Genomic DNA, 23,542 nt, shown 5'->3' on the forward strand with positions numbered 1-23,542 from the left:
GCTGGAAACAGCTGGTGGGGTCCCTGTCCCGATGGGGACTCCAGGCTGCAGCCCTGGGGGAGCCGGCTCTCTGCATCCAGCCGGGGGGAGCTGGCTCTCTGCATCCGGCCGGGGGGCTGGCTCTCTGCATCCGGCCGGGGGGACGCTGGCCGGCCCCCATCAGCCTCTTCCCAGGCCGTCCCTCCTCCCTGACGACGCCACGTGCCCTTCGGCCTCGCAGGGTCCTGGGCCACTTTGAGAAGCCGCTGTTCCTGGAACTCTGCAAGCACATGGTCTTCGTGCAGCTGCTGGAGGGGGAGCACGTGTTCCGGCCGGGGGAGCCGGACACCAGCATCTACGTGGTGCAGGACGGCCGGCTGGAGGTCTGCATCCAGGACGCGGTGAGAGCCCGGGCGCGGGGGCGGGACCCGGGGGCGAGCGCGGGGCGGGCACCTGCTGTGTTTCCTGGAGGTCTGCCCTCAGCGTTTTCCGTTGAAAAGTTAGTGCGAGCTCTTCAGCTCTCGTGCTTCGAGGAACAGGCACACGTGATCCCGACATGGGACGCAACTGCTCTCGACGCTGGCGGGTATCACACACACATGCGCGTGCACACACACGCACACACACGCACACACGCACACGCACCCGGTTCGCTGAGTGGGTTCAGCGGCATTTAGTGGTTTTACTTCTGCTTCACCTGACCCATCCCAGGCATTTAGAAATGTCCCCCGACTTTCCTCACAACACCGCCCACGGCCGGGCGTTGATCTGCGCGATCCGTCGCATCCGGGCCTTGTTCTCAGGTTTCAGGTTGTGACCCAACACGAAGGGAACGAGTGAGGCATCGAGGCCCTGGCAGCTGGGCACTCGCTTCCTGCGCTGTCACCCCTCACCCCTCAGCGCAGTTGCTGGGTGCCCTGCAGGCCAGACCCGCCCAGGTCTGGGGGCCCTGCAGGAGGGCGTGTGGGTTCATGTGCCCTGAGGTGTGACCCGGGCTTCCCACGGCCTGTTACCGTTTAAGACTGACACTTAGGGAACCCCGGGCTGCACGAGGTCGCTCCCCAACCTTGTGGGAGCGCCCCCCTGCCCCCGGGCTGGGCGCCGGCCGGATGCTCCTGCCCGGTGCGTCTAGAGTTTCCACGGGCGCAGCTTCCCTGCACTGGCTTGTGGGTAGTCAGAGGCCCATGCGCCGCCACCCGCCACCCGCAGCTGCCACGCGGTCCCTGAGACTAAAGGCGCCGGGAAGCTGTCGCCCAGCGCCGTCAGGGCCGTGGGGATGTCGGAGCGTGGCGCGTCGCTTGCTGTGACGTTCTCGCCGTGTAAAGTTAGAAGCGTGTCAGGGGAAGAAGCTCACACAGCAGGAAAGCTACGGCAGCTGCCGTCACTCGTTCCTGAGGGAGGACACCTCTGTGATGAGCGTGGCCACGGCGGTGCTCGCAGAGTCCATGCGGCAGGTGCCGCCCTCCCTGCTCCCCGCTCCCCGCAGCCCCAGCCGCCCGCCCGCCCAGACGCAGCACTCACTGTGTGTCGCACTGTCCCCCGCGCTCGGGACAGTTAACGTCTGTCCAGGCTGGGAGCCCAGGCCCCACTTCCCAGGTGTGTGCCCTGGGGGCCCCACCATCATCCAGGGACGCATTTCTCCCCACACCCTCGTCGGTTAGCGCACACGCGTGCGTGTGAAATCACCAGTGTTGCGCGGTCTTTCTCTTTTTTTTTTTTTTTTTAAATATATTTTATTGATTTTTTACAGGGAGGAAGGGAGAGGGATAGAGAGCCAGAAACATCGATGAGAGAGAAACATCGACCAGCTGCCTCCTGCACACCCCCCACCAGAGATGTGCCCGCAACCAATGTACATGCCCTTGACCGGAATCGAACCTGGGACCCCTCAGTCCGCAGGCTGATGCTCTATCCACTGAGCCAAACCGGTCCTGGCGGTCTTTCTCTTTTAATCCAGTGGGAGAACGTATCAAAATGCCATGACTGATACTGACAGGACGTGAACTTGGTCCCCAGCCTCCGGCGGGGCCTGCGGCCTCACGGCGGTCTGGTGGGATTCAGGCTCTGTTCTGGGGTGCGGACGGCCCTGGGGTTGGAGGACGGTCGCGCGGGCGGGCTTCCCGTTCTCACGCTGCCCGTCCTCTGCTTTGGAGCGCATCCCTCTGGTCCCGCAAGGCTGCAGGGTGTGGCCCCGCCACTCGGCGGGCCGTGGAGGCCGCTGCCCAGCTGGCCGAGCCCCCCCAGTGGACCGCTCTGCTCTGCCCCACGTGCAGGACGGCTCCGAGGTGGCGGTCAAGGAGGTTCTGGCCGGCGACAGCGTCCACAGTCTGCTCAGCATCCTGGACGTCATCACCGTGAGTGCCCGCCGCGCCCCGCGGCAGCCAGGGCCCCTCCCGACAGCGGCCACAGACGGCGGCCCGCGAGGTCCCGCGTCTCAGCAGAGCTGGCTGCTCAGGGGCTTGGGGTGTCTCTTAAAACGGCTGTGTTTGGTCGGGGTCACCCCCACACGTGGTCCAGGACCCAAAAGGCCTGCAGCGTCACAGGTGGAAATGCCCCCTGCTCCCCGGGGGGACCCACTCTGGCACCTTGGTCCCGTCTACTGGCCACTGTCACCCTCGTATGGGCGTCGACTCGCGTGCCTGAGTCCAGTCTGTAGGACAGTCCTCCTGGGTCCCCGGGGCGCACCCCTCACGGAGGCTGAACCCCCTCGCGCCTCCCTCCCCAGCTGGTGAGCCGTCTGAGAGGTTTTGCTGGTCTAGTCGGTGACGGTACTGTATCTCCTGTTACCTCGGGGTTTCTAAGCGTTTATCGTGGAACGTTCCAAACCTTCCACAGTCGGAGGGCAGACGGGGATGAGAGTGTGTGCCGGGCGCCAGCTGCGGCCTCGGCTCAGCCCCTCGCCTCCCCTGACGGTTTCCTTCGAGTAGAGTCCACGCCGTCACCAGACCTTCCCGCACGGTAGCTCATCAGTGCACCTGTCACCCGGCAGGCGCGCTGACGTCACCCTTCTCGGGAGGGGCACCCTCCTTTATGGATCCTCACCTGAGGGTGCTCCCCACTGGTTTTTAGAGAGAGTGGGAGGGAGGGAGAGAGAGAGACATTGACGGTTGCCTCCCACCCATACCCGACCGGGGCCAGGGCGGGGACCAGGCAGGTGCGACGTGTATGCGGTCCACGGCTGGGGGAGCGCCAGCAAGAGGAACGCAGGCCCCCAAAGCCCGTGTGACCGTCCACAGCAGCTCTCTGTGTGACCGTCCCGCCCTGGGAGCACGGGTCCGAGAACCGCCGTGTTCTGGGCAGTCAGCCGTCCCGAGAGCGTGACGCGGCCCTGGGGTGTCATCCGGGGACAGGAGCCGGGCCTCACGTCTGCACAGAGGAGAGCTGGCCGGTTGCAGGAGCAGTGGTGGGAGGAGAGGGTGACAGGACTTAGCTGAGCAGAGAGGGCGGGGGGCACCGAAGGGGACCCTCTTCCGGGAACACCGAGCCGGGCCGTGCGGCAGGAGCCTCCTGAGCCAGCGCCTCCTTGGTGCTCAGCGAGGCTCCGTGGGGGTCGCTGGCTCCAGGCGCCTTGCGGGAGGCCCTCGGGCTGGTGCCTGGCGTGCCTGTTGCAGCAGGGACCGGAGAGCCGGGTGCGAACTCCAGGCCAGGGGGAGACCCGACGTGCCTGTCCTTGCAGGGCCACACCGCGCCCTACAAGACCGTGTCTGCGCGCGCCGCCGCCCCGTCCACCGTGCTCAGGCTCCCCGCCGTGGCCTTTCAGGGCGTGTTTGAGAAGTACCCGGAGACCCTGGTCAGGGTGGTGCAGGTGGGTGCTCCCGGGCGGCCGGGCGTGCGGGCTCCAGTGCGTGCGGGCGGGCGGAGGGAGGCGGGGAACCTGGTGACGCGGGCTCCACAGTAAGAGCCAACACTCGTGACCTCCGGGAGGCCTCAGGCCTGCACTAGCCCCAGAGCTTCCTGAGCCTTCAGTTCCTGTGGGAAGCGATCTTAGTTCATAGGAAACTTACAAGGTGACACAGAGCACTCCCGCCTGAGGCTGACACTTAGGTGACCATGGAGATTGTCAAAATGGGCGGGGTGGGGGCGGTTCCGGCCCGCGAGGCCCAGGCAGGCTCACGGCTTACGGCCCTGTTGCCCCAGATCCATGGTCGGCAAACTGCAGCTCGCGAGCCACATGCGGCTCTTTGGCCCCTTGAATGTGGCTCTTCCACAAAATACCACGGCCTGGGCGAGTCTATTTTGAAGAAGTGGTGTTAGAAGAAGTTTAAGTTTAAAAAATGTGGCTCTCAGAAGAAATGTCGATCATTGTCCTGCTGATATTTGGCTCTGTGGACTAATGAGTTTGCCGACCACGTCCCAGATCATCATGGTGCGGCTGCAGCGGGTCACCTTCCTGGCTCTGCACAACTACCTGGGCCTGACCACGGAGCTCTTCAACCCCGTGAGTGCGGGGGGCGGGCGGGGACCCTTCCTGTCGGCTGGGGCTGAGCTGGTGGCGGGAGGTGGGCCACGCCGGCTCCCACCCCCGAGGCCTCGGGAAGTAGATGGGACCTCATGCCCGCCTCCCCTCTCCCGTGCTGCGCTGTCTCAGGCCAAGCCCTCCTGCTTCCCGCGTTACTCTTCCTCTGATGAGGAGAGTTACCGTTTCTGACCGTTTTGGCCATTGCTTTGAGCTTGCCGGGTCTCTGTCGCCGTGAGCAAACCCGCTCTCCTTTTACGCACCTGGTTTCCCGTCCACCCCGGCTGCCCCACTCTGGGGTGCACGCCCGCCCGGGCGCTCAGGGCAGCCCCTTCTTGCTCACGTCCCAGGAGAGCCAGGCCATCCCCCTGGTGTCTGTAGCCAGCGTGGCTGCTGGAAAGGCCAAGAGGCAGACGAGCTGCGGCCCCGAGGAGCGGCCGGAGCGGCCCCTGCGGCCCCAGGAGTCCTGCGACCCAGGTACTTGCCCGGGACAGACCTCCGCCCGGTCCCGGCCTCCTTCCCCCTCGGCCCTCGGTCACCCGCTGCCTCTCCGTCTCTGCTGGGGTCTTGCCTGGGGAGGTGTTCGGGGTGGGCGCTGCTCTCTGAGCCCCGACCGTGGTCATCTGAGACCTCAGGAGGGGCCGAGATTTGGGGAAGAAACCGACTGTGGAGGCTCCTTGGCCAGGGATGCCCTCCAGGTGCCGTAACTGGGTTGGATAAACACGTGGCTGACAGGGTGTGCCGTGCAGTGCAGCCGTGTTGCTGGGGTCCCGCCTGAGGCTGGGACCCACTTGCCTGAGGGCAGTGGGGCGCTGACGCTCGCCAGGCTGGCAGCCGTGCCCAGGCCACCGCTGAGGGCTGGCTCTGAGGAAAGGGCACCGTGGCTTCCAGCTGGGCAGGAACTGGCCTTCACGGTGCCCAGCCAGCGGCAAGGGGCGGCCAGTTGAGGGAGACCTGGAGACGGGCCGAGCAGGGCCTGGTGCAAGGCTGTCCCTGTGCACCGTCACCTGGGCAGGCGGGCACAGGCGGTGGGCAGGTGGGCACAGGTGGTGCAGTGAGGTGTGGCCTGCGAGGCAGGTGTGCAGAGGCGCCCGGGCCCCGAGATGGCGGCTGGTGCTGCTGTGGGGATGGAGGCCCACCTCACCCACGCCCTCCCCGCAGACCGCGGGGGCAGCCGGGCGGCCCACCTCACCCACGCCCTCCCCGCAGACCGCGGGGGCAGCCGGGCGGCCCACCTCACCCACGCCCTCCCCGCAGACCGCGGGGGCAGCCGGGCACCCCACCTCACCCACGCCCTCCCCGCAGACCACGGGGGCAGCCGGGCGGCCCACCTCACCCACGCCCTCCCCGCAGACCGCGGGGGCAGCCGGGCACCCCACCTCACCCACGCCCTCCCCGCAGACCGCGGGGGCAGCCGGGCGGCCCACCTCACCCACGCCCTCCCCGCAGACCGCGGGGGCAGCCGGGCACCCCACCTCACCCACGCCCTCCCCGCAGACCGCGGGGGCAGCCGGGCACCCCACCTCACCCACGCCCTCCCCGCAGACCGCGGGGGCAGCCGGGCGGCCGCCGGCGGACCTCTGCTGAAGAGGAGCCACTCCTTCCCGCTGCCCTCTGTCCACGAGGAGATCGCGGACGACCTCAGCCAGGCCCAGGCGGGCGACCAGGCCGCTGCGGCCCCCCCAGGTGAGAACAGGCCACAGCACACGGGGCTCCCTCCAGCACCCCTGGCCGGCAGCAGGCACACCTCGCCTTGAAGTCGCGCATCTACATCTACACGCAGCCGTCCATGTCGATGGGCGGCCTGGAATGCGCGTGTCTGCCAGGGCCGTGGGGTCGGGTTTAAGAGACGTTGGGATCATAGTACCTTGGCTTACTAGTTTTTTACGTTACACTTTTACTGACTTCAGAGAGGAAGGGAGAGGGAGAGAGAGAAACATCACTGATGAGAGAGAATCATGGATCAGCTGCCTCCTGCACGCCCCACACTGGGGATCGAGCCTGTAACCTGGGCCTGTGCCCTGACTGGGAATCGAACCCTGACACTAACCATTTAGCCACACCAGCTGGGGCAAAACGTGATACGTATTTAACATGTAGTAGAATAACTTAGTAAGTACTAGAAACACGTGGTATGTCAGGATGAGAAAAGTGGTTGTAAGCTGTTACTTTTATTTTTATTGATTTTGAGAGAGAGGAAGGGAGGAAGAGGGACAGACAAAACATTGGTGTGAGGGACACGTTGGTTGGTTGCCTCCCGCACCCGCCCCGACCCGTGCCCTTGACTGGCATCAAGCCTGGGACCCTTCAGTCCTGGGCCGATGCGCTACCCTCTGAGCCGAACCGGCTGGGGCGGAAACTGTTACTTTAAACATTTTGGAATCTCATCCACATACGCCAGTAGCTGTACCGACTTGTTTCCTGTGAAATGTAACCTGGAGGACACCATGGAAACGGGCCGTGCTGTTCCTGGCGAGAGTCCGTCTCATTCCCTCTGAGTGAGAGGGTTCGCAGGCCGTGCGCCATGGAGGGGCTGTGGCCCCCGCCCCCAGAGGCTTTCCCGAGTGTCCCCACGCGCTGCCTCTGCTTCCTCTGAACCTCATCCCCTCTGACGGGGCTTCTCCTCCGTGTGACCTGCATCCAGGGGGCGGGGGCAGCTGGGCCTGTGGCTGGGACCCGCTGCCAGGGTGCCTGGCACCCTTCCCGGGGAGCATGTCCCCGCCTTCTGAGGTTGAGGGTTTTTAAACGCAGACAGGACTGTGGGCGCCAGGGACAGGGCCGCCCCCACAGGCCACCTGGGTGCTGCAGCGCTCACCCTCCCGCCTCTCCACTCGGTGGCCCTCTTGCCGGAAGCCCACTGACCTGCCCAAGCCTGACACGCCGCCGGGGACTCTGCATCTGTGGGGGACGCCCGGCTCGTGCCTGGTGGCCGGAGGCAGCCCAGGGCTGAACTGGTAGTGTCTAGGGCAGTGATGGCAGCCTTTGGAGCTCGGTGTGTCACACTTCGCCAAAAAACTGAGCGTAACTCGGGTAGTGTGTCACTGTGAGGAAAAAACTAACTCCAAGACTCTAGTCGCAAATGTTTCATCCTCAGCAAATGTTTCATCCTCGGCATGCGGCCGCGTGTCATCAGAAATGGCTACGCGTGTCAGTGCTGACACGCGTGTCATAGGTTCCCCATCACTGGTCTAGGCCGAGGTTGGCTAATGCCCGCACGCTGCCCGTGTGAAAGGCACGCCAGCACCGGGGCCTCACTCGGGACCAGACTCCTCCACGGTCCGCAGGCGTGGGGGGCCCGCCGGCCCTGGCTGCCAGCACGGCCCTGAGTCTCCTCTGTCTGCAGGTGCCCCCTCGGACCTGTGCATGGCCTGTGACCGCGCCAGGGTGCCCCTGCGGGCCGAGGAGCGCCCCGGGAGCGCGGCCGGCAAGGTAGTGGTGCCCTCCAGGCTCTCCCTCCCCACACCAGCGACCCCGTCCCCTGCCCCCTCCCTCTGACCCCACCGGCGACCCCGTCCCCTCCCCTGACCGCTGTCCGTGCCTCTCAAGTCCAAGAAGAGCGTGCTGGTGGCAGAGACGCCCTCCGCCATCTTCCACTACTCGGACTGCGACCTGGATGAGACCGTCGCCAGCACCAAGACCGACGCCATCTTCCGCGCCGCCAAGAAGGACCTGCTGACCCTGATGAAGCTGGATGTAGGTGCCCCTCCCGGCCTGACGCCCACAGACCAGGCGCCGGCCTGTCCACGGCGCCAGGACCCGCCGTGCCGTCCCAGCCGTGGCGATGGCGGGAGCCTGCTGCCCGGCTCAGAGCCGTGTCCTCGTGACGGGATCTCTTCCGTGTTGTCGCCTGAGGCTCCCTGCTCAGCCTCCCTGAGGCTTCCATGCAGATGGAGTGACAGAGGGAATGCCGGTCGGGCAGGTCAAGGAAGGGCCCGGCATAGGCATCTGCTCTCGGCCAGGGCTGCGGGCCGGCCTCTCCCGCTGCGGCCCCGCGGCCCCTCTGGGCTCTGTGGGCGGTGGGCTCTGTGGGCGGTGGGCTCTGTGCTCGGTGGGCTCTGTGGGTGGTGGGCTCTGTGGGTGGGTGGGCTCTGTGCTCGGTGGGCTCTGTGGGTGGGTGGGCTCTGTGCTCGGTGGGCTCTGTGGGCGGGTGGGCTCTGTGTTCGGTGGGCTCTGTGATCGGTGGGCTCTGTGGGCGGGTGGGCTCTGTGCTCGGTGGGCTCTGTGCTCGGTGGGCTCTGTGGGCGGTGGGCTCTGTGCTCGGTGGGCTCTGTGGGTGGGTGGGCTCTGTGCTCGGTGGGCTCTGTGGGCGGGTGGGCTCTGTGTTCGGTGGGCTCTGTGGGCGGTGGGCTCTGTGCTCGGTGGGCTCTGTGCTCGGTGGGCTCTGTGGGCGGTGGGCTCTGTGATCGGTGGGCTCTGTGGGCGGTGGGCTCTGTGCTCGGTGGGCTCTGTGCTCGGTGGGCTCTGTGGGCGGTGGGCTCTGTGATCGGTGGGCTCTGTGGGCGGTGGGCTCTGTGGGCGGTGGGCTCTGTGCTCGGTGGGCTCTGTGGGCGGGTGGGCTCTGTGGGCGGTGGGCTCTGTGATCGGTGGGCTCTGTGGGCGGTGGGCTCTGTGCTCGGTGGGCTCTGTGGGCGGGTGGGCTCTGTGGGCGGTGGGCTCTGTGGGCGGTGGGCTCTGTGGGCGGTGGGCTCTGTGCTCGGTGGGCTCTGTGGGTGGTGGGCTCTGTGGGTGGGTGGGCTCTGTGCTCGGTGGGCTCTGTGGGTGGGTGGGCTCTGTGCTCGGTGGGCTCTGTGGGCGGGTGGGCTCTGTGTTCGGTGGGCTCTGTGGGCGGGTGGGCTCTGTGTTCGGTGGGTCCCGCACGGCTCTGCATCCCGCCCACAGCAGCGGGCGTTGGACGAGAACCGTCTCACCGATCCCCTGGCCCTCGGGTGGCAAAGGCGTCGGCTGCACGGCTGGCGCTCTGTGGGCCGCACTGATGTCTGCTGGGCGCCATCACACGGTGCAGGGGGTCAGGGTGCCGGCATCGCTCGCCTCCTGGGCCAGGAGACTCTGCACTGGCTGCTCCGAGCTCCCCGTGCGGACTCCACGTTTCTGTTTAGGACCCTTCGCTGTTGGACGGCCGGGTGACGTTCCTTCACGTCCCGGGGGGCACGGTGGTGTCCAGGCAGGGGGACCAGGTGAGCGGGAGGCCTGGGTCCGCGGGGGCTTGTCCTCGCGGGCTGGGCACGCGCCTCCCCTCCCCGCCCCCCCTTCGCTTTTGTCCCCCTCGGAGGAAAGAAGGGCTTTCCCCATCCTCAGGCGCCGGCTCACCTCCCGCACCCCGGGTCTGGGTCACCTGGGGGAAGCCCTCTCCAGGGCCTCTGCGCCCTCGGCCTGTCCCCCAGCTGCCAACTGGCTGTCCCCACACGGCCTGTCCCCACACGGCCTGTCCCCACACGGCCATCCCCACACGCCTGTCCCCACACGGCCGTCCCCACACGCCTGTCCCCTCACAGCTGTCCCCACATGGTCATCCCCACATGCCTGTCCCCACATGCCTGTCCCCACACGGTCATCCCCACACGCCTGTCCCCTCATGGCTTGTGCCCACATGCCTGTCCCCTCACAGCTGTCCCCACATGGTCATCCCCACACGCCTGTCCCCACACGGCCGTCCCCACATGGTCATCCCCACACGGCCGTCCCCACACGCCTGTCCCCACACGGTCATCCCCACACGCCTGTCCCCACACGGCCATCCCCACACGCCTGTCCCCTCATGGCTTGTGCCCACACTGGCCAAGTCCATTTGGGTCTGGCCCTTCCTGGCCAGACCACAGGGACGAGGTCCGAGGGGCGAGTGAGCTGGTTTGGAAAGAGGTCACGTGTGGGCAGATGAGTTGGGGCTGGTGTCACGTGTTTCACTTGTCGACGTTGGGCCCGAAATGCCTGTGACGTGGGGGCAGGCGGGGCGGGTCCGCCCGCTGCAGGCAGCACCTTGCTGGCCGCGCTGACCGCCTGGCCTGGCCTGTCAGGACGTGAACGTGGTCTTCGTGGTGTCGGGGCTGCTGCACGTGTACCAGCGGAGGATCGACAGCGAGGAGGACAGCTGCCTGTTCGTGACGCGGCCCGGGGAGATGGTGGGCCAGCTGGCTGTGCTCACGGGCGAGCCCCTCATCTTCACCATCAGGGCCAACCGGGACTGCAGCTTCCTGTCCATCTCCAAGGCGCACTTCTACGAGTGAGTCCCCACCCGCCCCTCGTGCCTGCCCCCGGCGCCTACAGCGGGATGGGCCTCCTGGTGGTCTGTGCTCCCGGGACATCGCGGGGGGTGGGGTGGGGGTGACGGCTGGGAGGGGCTTCACGGGCGCCCCGAGGCTGCCGGCGGCTGGTCGTCAGGGCGGGTGGTGGCTGTGCTCTGCGCTCCTAAGTGGGAGTCACGGTCTGACAAGTGGGGTGCAGGTCCCGTGTCCTCTCAAGAGCCGGGCCTGGCGGGAGGGGCCGGCTGACTGGGCCGTCTTGGCAGAATCATGCGGAAGCAGCCGACCGTGGTCCTGGGCGTCGCGCACACGGTCGTGAAGCGCGTGTCATCCTTCGTGCGGCAGATCGACTTCGCCCTGGACTGGATGGAGGTGGAGGCGGGGCGCGCCGTGTACAGGTGGGTGCGGGGCGAGGGCGCAGGCTGCGTGGGGGCACCGCTCGGGGTGGAGGCTCCGGGTGTGGCCTCCCAGGGCGTCCGTGGCCCGTGCTCACCTGCTGGGCTGGCTGGGCCTGGTGCTCGTGCACACGGATGCTCAGCGAACCCACACCCGCCCGGAACATGGGAACACGGCGCCGGCAGCACAGCGTGTGCAGGTGCTGCTGGGCCCCGGCCCCGGCTCCTCGGGGGAGTGAGGGCTGAGTGCGCACTTGGGTCACCGCTACCCCCTTCGTCAGCTGTCCATCAGAACAAGGACGTTTAGGGCGCTTGCTTACCCGAGTGTCACCTGGACCCGTCCCCCGTGGCGCACGTTCTCCGTGGAAAACAAACACGTTTCCCTAAACGAAAGGGCTCCGGGCGTCTTTGTTCGCTGTGTTGGGTGCGAGGGCTCCCGGCCGGTGCCCTGCCCGCTCCCAGCGCCGCGTCCCTGCAGGCAGGGGGACAAGTCGGACTGCACCTACATCGTGCTCAGCGGCCGGCTGCGCTCCGTGATCCGAAAGGACGACCTCAAGAAGCGCCTGGCCGGGGAGTATGGCCGCGGAGACCTCATCGGTGTGGTAGGGCTGGGCGCAGTAGGCCAGGGTGCGGTCCCACTGGGTGCTGCCCTGGGTGCGGGGAGGAGCCCTCACGGTGGCATCAGGAGGGGGGAGCCTCCCGTGGTGTTCCGTGTTCTGGGGCGGGTGTGCCCGCTCCCCGCCGGGCTGCGGCACAGGTGGAATCCAAGGGTCAGAGGTCTCCAGACCTCGGGGGCCCGGCTGCGGCGCCCTCCCCTCCCGTCCTCACCGGCTCTGCCCTGTGTCCTGGGCGCCGGGCGGCAGGTGTGAGCAGTGCAGCCGGCACCCAACTCCTTCCGCAGGTGGAGACGCTCACCCGCCAGCCCCGAGCGACCACAGTGCACGCGGTTCGGGACTCGGAGCTCGCCAAGCTGCCGGCGGGAGCCCTGACGTCCATCAAGCGCAGGTACCCGCAGGTGAGGGTCGGAGCCGGGCCGGGGAGCAGGCAGCCAGGGGCAGGCGTTTGAACGGGTCCAGCTGTTCCTAACACGCACCCTGAACGAAACCTTGACACCTGAGAGGCTGCCGATTCCGACACAGCGTCGGCTACAAACAGTTCAACAGCCGAGGCTGCTGGTGCGCTGGGAACGGGGTGAAGTAACGTTTGCAGGTAACGTGCCTTTTCCACTAGAAAACAAGCGGCCGCTGAGGGCTTAGAAGAGAGATGGGGGTCGTGTGGGTGGATCGGCGCTTCCTTGTCCTTCCTGCCGGGGAGAGATGGGAGCGGAGCAGCCCCGCTAAATCGCAGCGCTCGGCCCTGGCCCGGGTGGCTCAGTGGCTAGAGCGTCGGCCTGTGGCCTGCAGGGTCCCGGGTTCTGTTCCAGTCAAGGGCATGCACCTTGGTTTCAGGCTCCTCCCTGGCCTGGGCCCTGGTGGGGGTGCGTGCAGGAGGCAACCAGTTGACGTGTTTCTCTCACGTGGGTGTTTCTGTCTTCCCTCTCCCTCCCTCCCTCCCTAACAATCAATGGAAAGTAGCCTCGGGTGAGGAGTGAGTACACGTGTACACGTGTATGCGTGTATGTTGCAGAGTTCTTAAAAGTCAGGTCAGCCTGGAGGCTCTGCCTCGCAGGAAGTGCAGCGCGGGGGCCGGCTGGTCCGTGTGGGCAGGCCCGTGCCATCCCAGGCCAGGGCTTCCCCTTGGGGCCAGAAGCAGCCGCCCTGGAGTGACTGGCGGGCGGGCACGAACACGGGGAGACGCTGGGCAGGGGGGCACTTCACGTCCTGGTCTGGGCCGAGCGGGTGGCGTGAGCTCGTCACGCTCACCATCCCCCGTGGAGTGCGCCCAGCCCGCCGGCTTTGGAAACACGGATCCCAGGGACTTCACCTGTTGGTTTAACGGTGTGGGGTCTCTCCGCCAGGTCGTGACCCGGCTGATCCACCTGCTGGGGGAGAAGATCCTGGGCAGCCTGCAGCAGGGGCCTGCGACCAGTGAGTCCCCCGCGGCGCTCCGGCCTCCCCTGCCCCCTCTGCACAGCGCCCTCAGGCCTGCCCTCGGCCCCAGCCACCACCTCAGCGGGCAAGGCCTTCATCCCAGACCCGGGGACTTCCCTCTCCACCCCTCTCTGTGACCTCCCCTCAGTGGGGGGCCGCCTCTGCTGGCTCAGGCCATGGAGAGGTGGGGCCCCCTCACTCACTGTGGTGTCTGCTTAGCGCTGGGGACCCCAGGAGAGTCTCCCTGGAGGAGCACCCAGTGGGGAGGGCGGGATGCAGCCCACCTGCCTGAGCTGGCAGGGGCAGGGCCACTGCTGATGGTGGCATCAGGACCCTAGCCAGCTTGTTCTCCCCCGGGCCCTTCTGAGGGCTGTGCCTTCCGAGCAGAGGGTGGGATTGCCTGCCCCTCCCGCCATGGCCAGGACCAGACCCTCCCACGTGCCTTAGAGGCTGCACAGCTGCGCAGAGCTCGTAGACCCGTCCCTCCCTCTCTCCCTCCCTCCGAGGACTGTGACGTCAGAGGTCACTGGGAAGGACGGGAGGAAGGGGACCCCATGGTTCTTCATTCATCTCTGCGCCCTCCTCTGGCCGAGCCCTGGTGGGAGATGGGGTTCAGAGCCCTGGTGGGAGATGGGGTGCAGAGCCCTGGTGGGAGATGGGGTTCAGAGCCCTGGTGGGAGATGGGGTTCAGAGCCCTGGTGGGAGAAGGGGTTCAGAGCCCTGGTGGGAGATGGGGTTCAGAGCCCTGGTGGGAGATGGGGTTCAGAGCCCTGGTGGGAGATGGGGTTCAGAGCCCTGGTGGGAGATGGGGTGCAGAGCCCTGGTGGGAGAAGGGGTTCAGAGCCCTGGTGGGAGAAGGGGTGCAGTGCCTGGCGTCTCAGTGGGGGGCAGGGTGGAGGGCAGGGTGGAGTTGTCCTGGTGCCCGGCTCGTCCCGGGCAGCTGGTGCCAGCGTGTCCTCCAGAAACCCTCGTGGCACCTGGAGAGTGTCACCGGGGGCCCACCCCTCGGGCCGACCCACGACCCCTGCTTCCAGGTCACCAGTTTGGGCTGCGCTCCACCGGCAGCAAGTGGGACTCGGGGAACCCGGCCAGCAACCTGTCCACGGTGGCCGTCATGCCCGTGGCCGAGGACGTGCCCCTCACCGCCTTCGCCCTGGAGCTCAAGCACGCCCTCAGCGCCATCGGTGAGCGGCCCTCCTCCCCCACTCGGCCCTCGGGCGTTCTGGGAGCGCAGGGGTGGCGCCGGGGGGCTGCGGGGCCGCCTGGAGCCGGGCTGCCACAGGGGCTCTCGCCGCTTCACCCCCGGGCCTCCGTCTCCCCTGTGGTTCGCGTGTAAACCGTGGTCTGTGTGGGGACTGGTTTTCGTGTCACTGGGGCCTTGAGGCGGTGGGTGGTTTTCTTCTGCACGTGGAGGCCAGCGAAGGAGCCTCCCTCCCCGTGGGGCGGCCTCGGCCCCGGGCGGCCCGGCACTGCCGTCCACGAGGCTCGTCCCAGCTCATCCCGGGCCCTGGCCCCCACGCCTGTCCTGAGCCGGCCCCTCACGGTCTTCCCGATGCGGCTCTGCAGCAGGCGGTCAAACCAGGAGGGCTGAGCGCTCAGCTTTGCGGTTTCAGGTGGTTTGGGCCGTCCAGGGCCCGAGACCCCGGGAGTGTGAGGACAAGCGTGTCCAGTTCTGTGGGAACCCGACAGGGTCTGACGGGCTGCACTGACCCGATCGCTCTGGGTGCTGGCACCCCAACAAGACTCTGCCTTCCACCAGCAACACGGGGCGCGTCCATTTCTGTGCATCTTTCATCTCCTTCGGCGGCGCTGACCGTTTTCACCGAAAGTCCTCATTAAGCTCATTCCGCAGCGGGGACCGGCTTGTGCTGTTGTCACTGGACTTACTTCAACCCTCTCAGGGCCTCGCTGTGGCCAGAGAAACAGCTGCTCTGGTGCTGACTCTGCCTGTTCCCGCAGGTGCGTGTGTGTGTGTGTGTGTGTGTGTGTGTGTGTGTGTGTGCGTGTGTGTGTGTGGAGTCGTCAGGCTTTCTGCGCGTCAGGTCATGTCTGCACACGGAGGCCACCGCTTCCTCTCCGTGCGGACGGACGCCTGTTCATCCATTCGGTTCCCAGTGCCGCTCCGCAGAGCCGTGGTGGGAAGTGGCGGTGGAGCCAGGCACCCCACCTCGTTGCTGCTCTTGGGGAGAAGCCCCGTCTTTCAGCCTGAGGGTGAGGTCCGCTGCGGCTCTTGGTGGGCGGCCTGTGGTGTGCTGAAGAAGTGGCTTTCTGTACGTAGTTTACTGAGGGCCTTTACTGTGAAGAGGTGGGGTTTTGTCGGTGCCTTTTCCGCATCAGCTGAATGCTTGTCCCGTTAACTGATGAGTCGCGTGGATGGACAGTCCTGCGCTGAGCCATCCTTGCATCCCAGGGACAGAGCCCACGGGGCCGTGGTGTACAGCTGAACAGGCAGCGGGGTTGGCTCGCTGGCGTTCTGTTGAGGACTTTCACGTCAGTATCGACAAAGGTCATTGCCTACAACAGTGATGGGCAGCCTGTGGGGCTTGGTGTCAAACTTCGCCAAAAAACTGAGCATAACTCGGGTGGTGTGTCACTTTGAGGAAAAAACATTATTTCACAAATGTTTCATCCTCAGGAGCAGCAAATGTTTCATCCTCGGCATGTGGCCGCCTCAGCGGCCGCGTGTCATCAGAAATGGCTACGCGTGTCAGTGCTGACACGCGTGTCATGGGTTCGCCATCACTGGCCTACAACTTGCTCCTGCTGTCTTTGTCTCCTCCTGGCTTTGGTGTCCGGAATGCTGGCCCCACGGGGTGAGTGGGAAAGTGCCCTTTCCTTCACTATTTTAGACGGGTTTGAGGAGGAAGGGTGTGAATTTTTCTTTAAATGTTTGATAGAATCCTCCAGGGAAGCTCTCTCGTCCAGGGCTTTCCTTTGTTGGGTTATTGTTATTGTTGTTATTACTGATCCAGTCTTCATGAGTCAGTCTTGGTAGGTCTTGTGTTTCCAGAAATTCCTCCATTTCATCTAGATTATCCAACTTGTTGATGTGCAATTGTTCAAGTACTCTCTTTTTTAAAATATATTTTATTGATTTTCACAGAGAGGAAGGGAGAGGGAGAGAGAATAGAAACATCGATGAGAGAGAAACATCGATCAGCTGCCTCCTGCACACCCCCCACTGGGGATGTGCCCGCAACCAAGGTACATGCCCTTGACTGGAATCGAACCTGGGACCCTTCAGTCTGCAGGCCGACGCTCTGTCCACTGAGCCACACCCGTCGGGGCCAGAGCACTCTTATACCCCCTTCATTTCTGTAAAGTGAGTGATGTTCCGTCGCTTTTTATTTCAGCGACTTGAACCTTCTCTTTTTATTCTTTCTTCATCTAGCCGAAGGCCTGTCGATCCTGTTCATTCTCTCAAAGAACCCACTCTTGCGTGTACTTACGTCTCTATTTCATTGACCTCTGTCCTGACCTTTGTTCCCCGTTCCTCCGGCCAGCGCTGGACTTAGTTTACCTTCCTCCCCGGTTCCTCGGCACGAAGCTGGGCTTTGTGACGTCACGTTGGCAGCGGGCACCCTCCCGGCGCTGCTCATGCACGCGCTTGGCGACTTCCTGCTTGCCCCGTGACTTCGCTCCCCATGGGCTGTGTGAGCGTGTTCATGTCCACGCGTGTGAGCTTTCCCGTGTTCCTGCTGTTCCTGGTCTCCAGTTTCACACGCTGACCAGGAAGGACACTATGATTTCGGCCTTTTGAGGTTTTATTCGATGTGTTTTGTGGCCCGACCTGGGGCCGGCCCCGGAGAGTGTCCTGTGTGCCCGGAGCGCGTGTCCTGCTGTGTCCGTCTTCCCACGCGTGGGCGGTAGTGCGTGTGCAGCCGCCTCGCCGGGGCGTGAGTCTGCGTTCTGCGTGACCGAGAAGCTGGTTTGTGATTGGCCGTCAGGTGCCCCCTCTGTCCATGCCTGTCAGGCCACCCCCTTTCCGCTGGGCTGTCACTCCTCCTGCCGATGGCGGTGACGGTGGCGGTGGCGGTGGCGGTGGCGATGGTGGTGGCGGGGTTCTCCCTGTGATGGCACGCGGCTCCTTTGGGTGCAGATATGGCAGAATCCTTTGCCGCCCGGCGGCTTGCTCTTCTTACTTTAATGATGTGCTTTGACGAGCAGAAGGTCTTCACACTAACGTGGCCCACTTACCCACTCCTCCCTGCATCGTTGTTGATTTTCGCATTTTACGTGAGACGTTTCACTCTGCCCCCAAACCGTGAAGACGTTCTGTTAACACAGTCCAGCTGGGACTGCTTTCGGTTATGATATGAGGCGGAATCAAGATTTATTTTGTCTGTGGGGGTCTCAGCCGACCCGGAACCCTCACCAACTAGTAGAAAGCCCGAGCTCTGCCCGCAGCCATGGTGACGCCTTCGCCGGGAGTCAGGTGACCATGTTTGTGGGGGTCGCCCTCACTTCTCAAGGACATTTTTTTTTAATATATTTTATTGATTTTTTACAGAGAGGAAGGGAGAGGGATAGAAGTTAGAAACATCGATGAGAGAGAAACATCGACCAGCTGCCTCCTGCACACCCCCCACTGGGGACGTGCCCGCAACCAAGGTACATGCCCTTGACCGGAATCGAACCTGGGACCCTTGAGTCCGCAGGCCGACGCTCTATCCACTGAGCCAAACCGGTTTCGGCTCAAGGACATTTTTGCTGAGTGAAGGGTTAGGCTGAGAGTCCAACCCAGTGGTCGGCAAACTGCGGCTCGCGAGCTACATGCGGCTCTTTGGCCCCTGGAGTGTGGCTCTTCCACAAAATACCACGGCCTGGACGAGTCTGTTTGTTAGAAGAAGTTTAAGTTTAAAAAATTTGGCTCTCCAAAGAAATTTCAGTCGTTGTCCTGTGGATATTTGGCTCTGTGGACTGATGAGTTTGCCCACCACTGGGCTAACCATAGCCCTCCCCCGGTCTTGCCCCGCCTTCCTGGGAGCAGGCCCTGACGGCTGTGTCTGGCTCTCAGGCACGGTAGATGGGCGGTCCTTGCTGGTTTCAGACCCAGGTGTGGGGAGCGGTGCGTCTGGGACTGTCCGCCACGGCGGCTGGTCTGGGTTGGGGCGTTGTGTCATTTTGCATTTTATGAGCTTATGCGTCCCTGCCCCCAGCACGCTGCCTCTGTGCTGCAGAGCTCCCACTCCCTGTGGGTAGACGAGGAGACTGAGGTTCAGAGAGGCCCCCTGCTCCTGGGCCTGGTGAGCCCTAAGCGGAGCAGTCCTCCCGCTTCGCCATGCGCTCACCTGCCCGGAGGCTCCCCTCGCCACAGGCACTTCCATCCTGGGAGGCAAGGCTCCTGGCGGCCTCCGAGAGCCACCTGGGGGCGGGGGAGCGGTGCTGCTCCTGCCGCTGCCCGGCTCCCCTGTGGCCGGGCCTGGCTGTCCGGGACGGGGGCTGCCGGGGCAGTTTCCCACCACCAGGTGCTTTCCCAGGCCCCGTCCTGCTGCTGACCAGCGACAACATCAAACAGCGCCTCGGCTCGGCCGCCCTGGACAGGTACCGGCTGCAGGGGAACAGCCGGGCTGCCCGCGGCTCTGAGACAGCCTGGGGACGGCCTGTGTCTGCGCACCCTGAGGCCTGCCCCCCATGTCTGCGCCCCACATGTCTGCGCCCCATGTCTGCACCCCCACATGTCTGCGCCCCATGTCTGCACCCCCCATGTCTGCGCCCCATGTCTGCACCCCCACATGTCTGCGCCCCATGTCTGCGTCCCCACATGTCTGCCCCCCATGTCTGTGCCCCACATGTCTGCCCCCCATGTCTGCGCCCCCACATGTCTGCGCGCCATGTCTGCGTCCCCACATGTCTGCCCCCCATGTCTGCGCCCCACATGTCTGCCCCCCATGTCTGCACCCCCACATGTCTGCCCCCCATGTCTGCGTCCCCACATGTCTGCCCCCATGTCTGCGCCCCACATGTCTGCGCCCCATGTCTGCACCCCCACATGTCTGCGCCCCATGTCTGCGCCCCCACATGTCTGCCCCCCATGTCTGCGCCCCCACATGTCTGCCCCCATGTCTGCGCCCCACATGTCTGCGCCCCACGTCTGCACCCCCACATGTCTGCGCCCCATGTCTGCACCCCCACATGTCTGCACGCCATGTCTGCCCCCCCATCTCTGTGCCTCCATGTTTGCCCTCCCACGTCTGCACCCCCACATGTCTGCGCCCCATGTCTGCACCCCCCATGTCTGCGCCCCATGTCTGTGCCTCCATGTTTGCCCTCCACACGTCTGTACCCCCACATGTGTGCCCCCATGTCTGCGCCCCCTTTGTCTGCACCCCCGTATGCTTGCACCCCCGTATGTCTGCCCCATGTGTTCAGCCCCTGTCTGCACCCCATGCCGTGCCCTGTCGTGCTGCAGCATCCACGAGTACCGGCTGTCCAGCTGGCTGGGGCAGCAGGAGGACATCCACCGGATCGTGCTCTACCAGGCGGACAGCTCGCTCACACCCTGGACCCAGCGCTGCATCCGGCAGGCCGACTGCATCCTCATCGTGGGCCTGGGCGAGCAGGAGCCCAACGTGGGAGAGGTGGGGGCTGCAGGCAGGGCTGTGGGTGGGAGTGGGCGCGGTGGGGGCTGCAGGCAGGGCTGTGGGTGGGGAGTGGGCGCGGTGGGGGCTGCAGGCGGGGCTGTGGGTGGGAGTGGGCAGGGCGGGGGCTGCAGGCGGGGCTGTGGGTGGGAGTGGGCAGGGCGGGGGCTGCAGGCGGGGCTGTGGGTGGGAGTGGGCAGGGCGGGGGCTGCAGGCGGGGCTGTGGGTGGGAGTGGGCAGGGCGGGGGCTGCAGGCAGGGCTGTGGGTGGGAGTGGGTGAGGAGGGGGCTGCAGGCAGGGCTGTGGGTGGGAGTGGGCGAGGAGGGGGCTGCAGGCAGGGCTGTGGGTGGGAGGGTGGGAGTGGCGAGGTGGGGGCTGCAGGCAGGGCTGTGGGTGGGAGTGGGCGAGGTGGGGGCTGCGGGCCGGGTCTCAGGGCTGCTGGCCAGGCGTGTCGGGGCTGGGGCAGCCATGCTCTCCTCAGATCCCTCCCTCTGCTGCTCTCTCCTTTGAATGAAATGCTTCAGGGACAGATAGAGGAGCCCACACCCAGATCTTGACCTCGGTGGTGGTTTTAGCGTCTGCGGTCCCTGCCCCTCCCCCGCTCCCCCCCCCCCCCCCCGCCATGGCCTCCTGTGGAGTTGGCGCCTCTGCCCGTGTCTCACACTTGCCGTGTGTGCAGCTGGCCACAGGCCTGGCCTGTGTCCCTGGGCGGGGACGTCGCTTCCTGACATGGGCCCACCTGGACCTTCCGTTCACTGAGGCTGGCCCGGCCTCCAGGGCTTCACGGCGGGAAGCGGCCACTCGGCACCCCTCCAGCGGCGTCCTCGCTCTCCCTCTGCCCACGCGGCTCCCACCTCAGCTCCACCCCTGGCCCTGCGGCCGCCGGGGCTCCTGCTCTGCAGGAAGTGGGGCTCCCGCAAGGGAGGGGCTTTGCAGAACTCAACGTCCGAGAAGGTCCCTGTGTTCAAGGGGCCGAGGCCCCGCAGCCCCGCTGGTCACAGGACCGGGTGCCGCCCGGTCAGCGCGGTGGGTCAGCGCGGGGCCTCTGGGCCGCCCCGTCCTGGCCTCAGGCCCCCTGACCGCAGCTCTGCCCCCTCAGCTGGAGCGGATGCTGGAGAGCACGGCCGTGCGCGCCCAGAAGCAGCTGGTGCTGCTGCACCGGGAGGAGGGCCCGGCGCCCGCACGCACCGTCGAGTGGCTCAACATGCGCGGCTGGTGCTCCGGCCACCTGCACCTGCGCTGCCCGCGCCGCGTCTTCTCCCGGCGGAGCCTGCCCAGGCTGGTGAGGGCGGAGCAGGGCCCAGCCCCTCTCGGGCCACGGGTGCTGCTGTGCTCCCGGGAGGCAGGGCCGGGCCTGGCGTGAGCCTGAGGTTCCAGAGGGTCTTGGTGGCCTCGATCATCATAGCCTCCTGCCTCAGGCAGAACCCGTGCAGACCCTGAGCCCTCTTCCCGGGCTGGCCTCGGCCGGGGGGCCGGGGGGAGCGCAGAGCCTGCCAGGCGTCCCAGCCTGCTGGCCCCACTCGGGACAGCGTCGGACAGCTGCATCCTCGCTCCCGAGTTCCTGCCCAGAGCACCTCCCCTTGGGGCTGGCGGGGTTCAGTGAAGTGCGGACAGGATGGGTGACAGACCGACAGACAGAGCTGAGGCGAGGAGCCCCTGCTCTCCACCTCTGCAGGTGGAGATGTACGAGCGGCTCTTCCAGAGGCCCCCGGACCGGCACTCGGACTTCTCCCGCCTGGCGCGGGTGCTGACGGGAAACGCCATCGCGCTGGTGCTGGGCGGAGGCGGGGCACGGTGAGTCCCCTCTGTCCCGGGCACAGCCCCCGGCAGGTGCTGTGAGCTCAGGGCGGCCCCTGGCGGGCCAGGGCACATGGCCAGGCCGGGCCTCCACAGGCTGATTGTGGTCCCTCCGGAAGCTTCCGTCGCCTCTGTAACCACTCGTGTGTTCTGAAGGCTGCTCTGGCCTTTGCGGGCCTCCCCCAGGCCCCCAGACCTGACCTCTGTGCGGCCGCCGGGCCCGGGAGGTGCAAACCCTCTTCTCCGGAAAGTAGTGCCAGTGGCCCTGGAGCTGCTGCTCTAACGGAACTCGCCACACGAGACGGCGGCGTGCAGTCCTCACGGCGGCAGCACGAGTTCCTGCCTGGAGGGCTGGGCTGGAGCTGCTGGGGGCCGGCGGGCTCGGAGGGCCTGCCACGGTGCTGTCCCCGCCCCCACGTGGCTGGTGGGAGGTGAAGTGCAGTCACTACGCTCGCTCCCTCTGAGGCTCCTGAGCCTCACCTGGGCCACACGGTTCTGGGGTCCTTGCAGGCTGAGCCGTGGGCCCGGGAGGTGGGGCCCTGCCCCAGGTGCAGGTGCAGGTGCAGCTGCGGGAGGACCGGGTGGCCTGAGTGGCTGGCCTAGACTTTGACCTGGTTGGCACGTCAGGACGGCTCGATCAGCAGCATTTTTGATGAAAAGTTAGTAGTGATCGAAGTGACTAGTCCAAAGGCCGTATGGAAGGTGCGGGTGCTCGGGAGCGGAGGTGCCTCTCCGTCTCCAGTTCTGGGGCCGGTTTGGTGCGTGACGTTCTAGGAACGTGTCCTCGATCTGATTGCCCGGCTCTCGGCAGGAGGTCCGTGCGCGCTTCTGACTTTGGTGACTGGGCGTCTGGACGGAGGGTCCCTGGGCAGCTGCTGAGAGTCCCCCCTGCCTTCCCTCTCCCAGCTCCGCGGGACTGGCCGGGCCCCGGGTGCCCTGCTCGGAGCTTCCCGTCCCCGCACGCGCTCCGAGCGGCGGGGCCTCTTGTTCTCGGCGGTTAAGGCTTCTCTCTTCTCCGTTTGCAGCCGCGTAGGAACGGTTTCCTTTAGGTTCACGCTTGGCGTTCATCCCACTTCTTGAATCTGGTTCTTGGTTTCAGTCATCAACTCGAAGCGTTTCCCTCAGACACGGCTTCCTCCCGACCCTGAACTCTCCGGGCCCCAGGGAAGCACGGGCCGGCCCACGTGTGTCTCCCCTCTCACATGTTTCAGACCAGCATTCCCGTGCTCCGCCCTCTAGATGTCCTGGGAACCGCGTTTCCTTCCACCCCCTCCACCTCAGTCCTGTTCCTGCCTCAGCGGGTCTCACTGCTGTTGAACCCACTCTCAGTTCTCACTTCTCACTCCAGCTCCCTTTCTGTCTCACTTTATAGTGTCCAATTCTGTGTCAAAATCATAAGATCTTACTTGTGTTAAAACAGGTGGACCAGCCTAGCCAGTTTGGCTCAGTGGGTAGAGCGTCGGCCTGCGAACTGAAAGGTCCCGGGTTCGATTCTGGTCAAGGACACATGCCCAGGTTGCGGGCTCGATCCCAGTGGGGAACGTGCAGGAGGCAGCCGATCCATGATTCTCTCTCATCATGGATGGTTTCTATCTCTCCCTCTCCCTTCCTCTCTGAAATCAATAAACATATAAAAAACAACAACAACAACAAAAAAAAACAGGTGGACCACAGAGCTTACCTTTTAACTGGGCCTGTGGAAGCGACCAGGGCGCCCGGCCAGCACAGGCACAGCCTCCGCGTCCTCTCGGATGTTCCCTCGTCCACGCTGACCCTGTCCCTTCAGCCCCGGCCCGGCCCCGCCTGTGTCTGTGGGTCCGGCTCTGCCTTCACCCCCCACGCCCTGTGGCCGGTGGTGCATTTCCTCCTGTCCCCTGTTCGCCACTGAAAGGCACCCTCTCGTGTGCTTACCCCACCCTAGTCACTCCTCGCTGGCACGGCCAGCAGGCGGCTCCCCAATCGGGAGCCCCGCCCTCTTCCAGCTGCGCCCACACCTCGTGACCTGGTCCTCTGGCCCCGCCTGCTGCCTGCTTTCTCGGCTGTGGTCACGTGGTCCTCTCACACGCAT

At 65.5% G+C, this 23,542-nt stretch overlaps 1 protein-coding gene across 1 annotated transcript in view; it reads left to right on the top strand.

Moving 5' to 3' along the window:
* The window catches only part of PNPLA7 (patatin like phospholipase domain containing 7), a 35,529-nt gene that overhangs the window by 6,000 nt on the left and 5,987 nt on the right, over positions 1-23,542 (top strand). Inside the window, 19 exon segments of the mRNA XM_054727276.1 lie at positions 221-380; positions 2,253-2,333; positions 3,656-3,784; positions 4,337-4,417; positions 4,786-4,912; positions 5,981-6,121; positions 7,779-7,864; positions 7,982-8,128; positions 9,532-9,609; positions 10,447-10,652; positions 10,938-11,069; positions 11,545-11,668; positions 11,968-12,081; positions 13,024-13,093; positions 14,131-14,280; positions 18,577-18,640; positions 19,509-19,677; positions 20,777-20,959; positions 21,353-21,471. Of these exon segments, the coding sequence (XP_054583251.1) occupies positions 221-380; positions 2,253-2,333; positions 3,656-3,784; positions 4,337-4,417; positions 4,786-4,912; positions 5,981-6,121; positions 7,779-7,864; positions 7,982-8,128; positions 9,532-9,609; positions 10,447-10,652; positions 10,938-11,069; positions 11,545-11,668; positions 11,968-12,081; positions 13,024-13,093; positions 14,131-14,280; positions 18,577-18,640; positions 19,509-19,677; positions 20,777-20,959; positions 21,353-21,471 (2,361 nt within the window).

Source organism: Eptesicus fuscus, chromosome 15 (assembly GCF_027574615.1).
Source record: "Eptesicus fuscus isolate TK198812 chromosome 15, DD_ASM_mEF_20220401, whole genome shotgun sequence".
Classification (NCBI taxonomy): domain Eukaryota; kingdom Metazoa; phylum Chordata; class Mammalia; order Chiroptera; family Vespertilionidae; genus Eptesicus; species Eptesicus fuscus.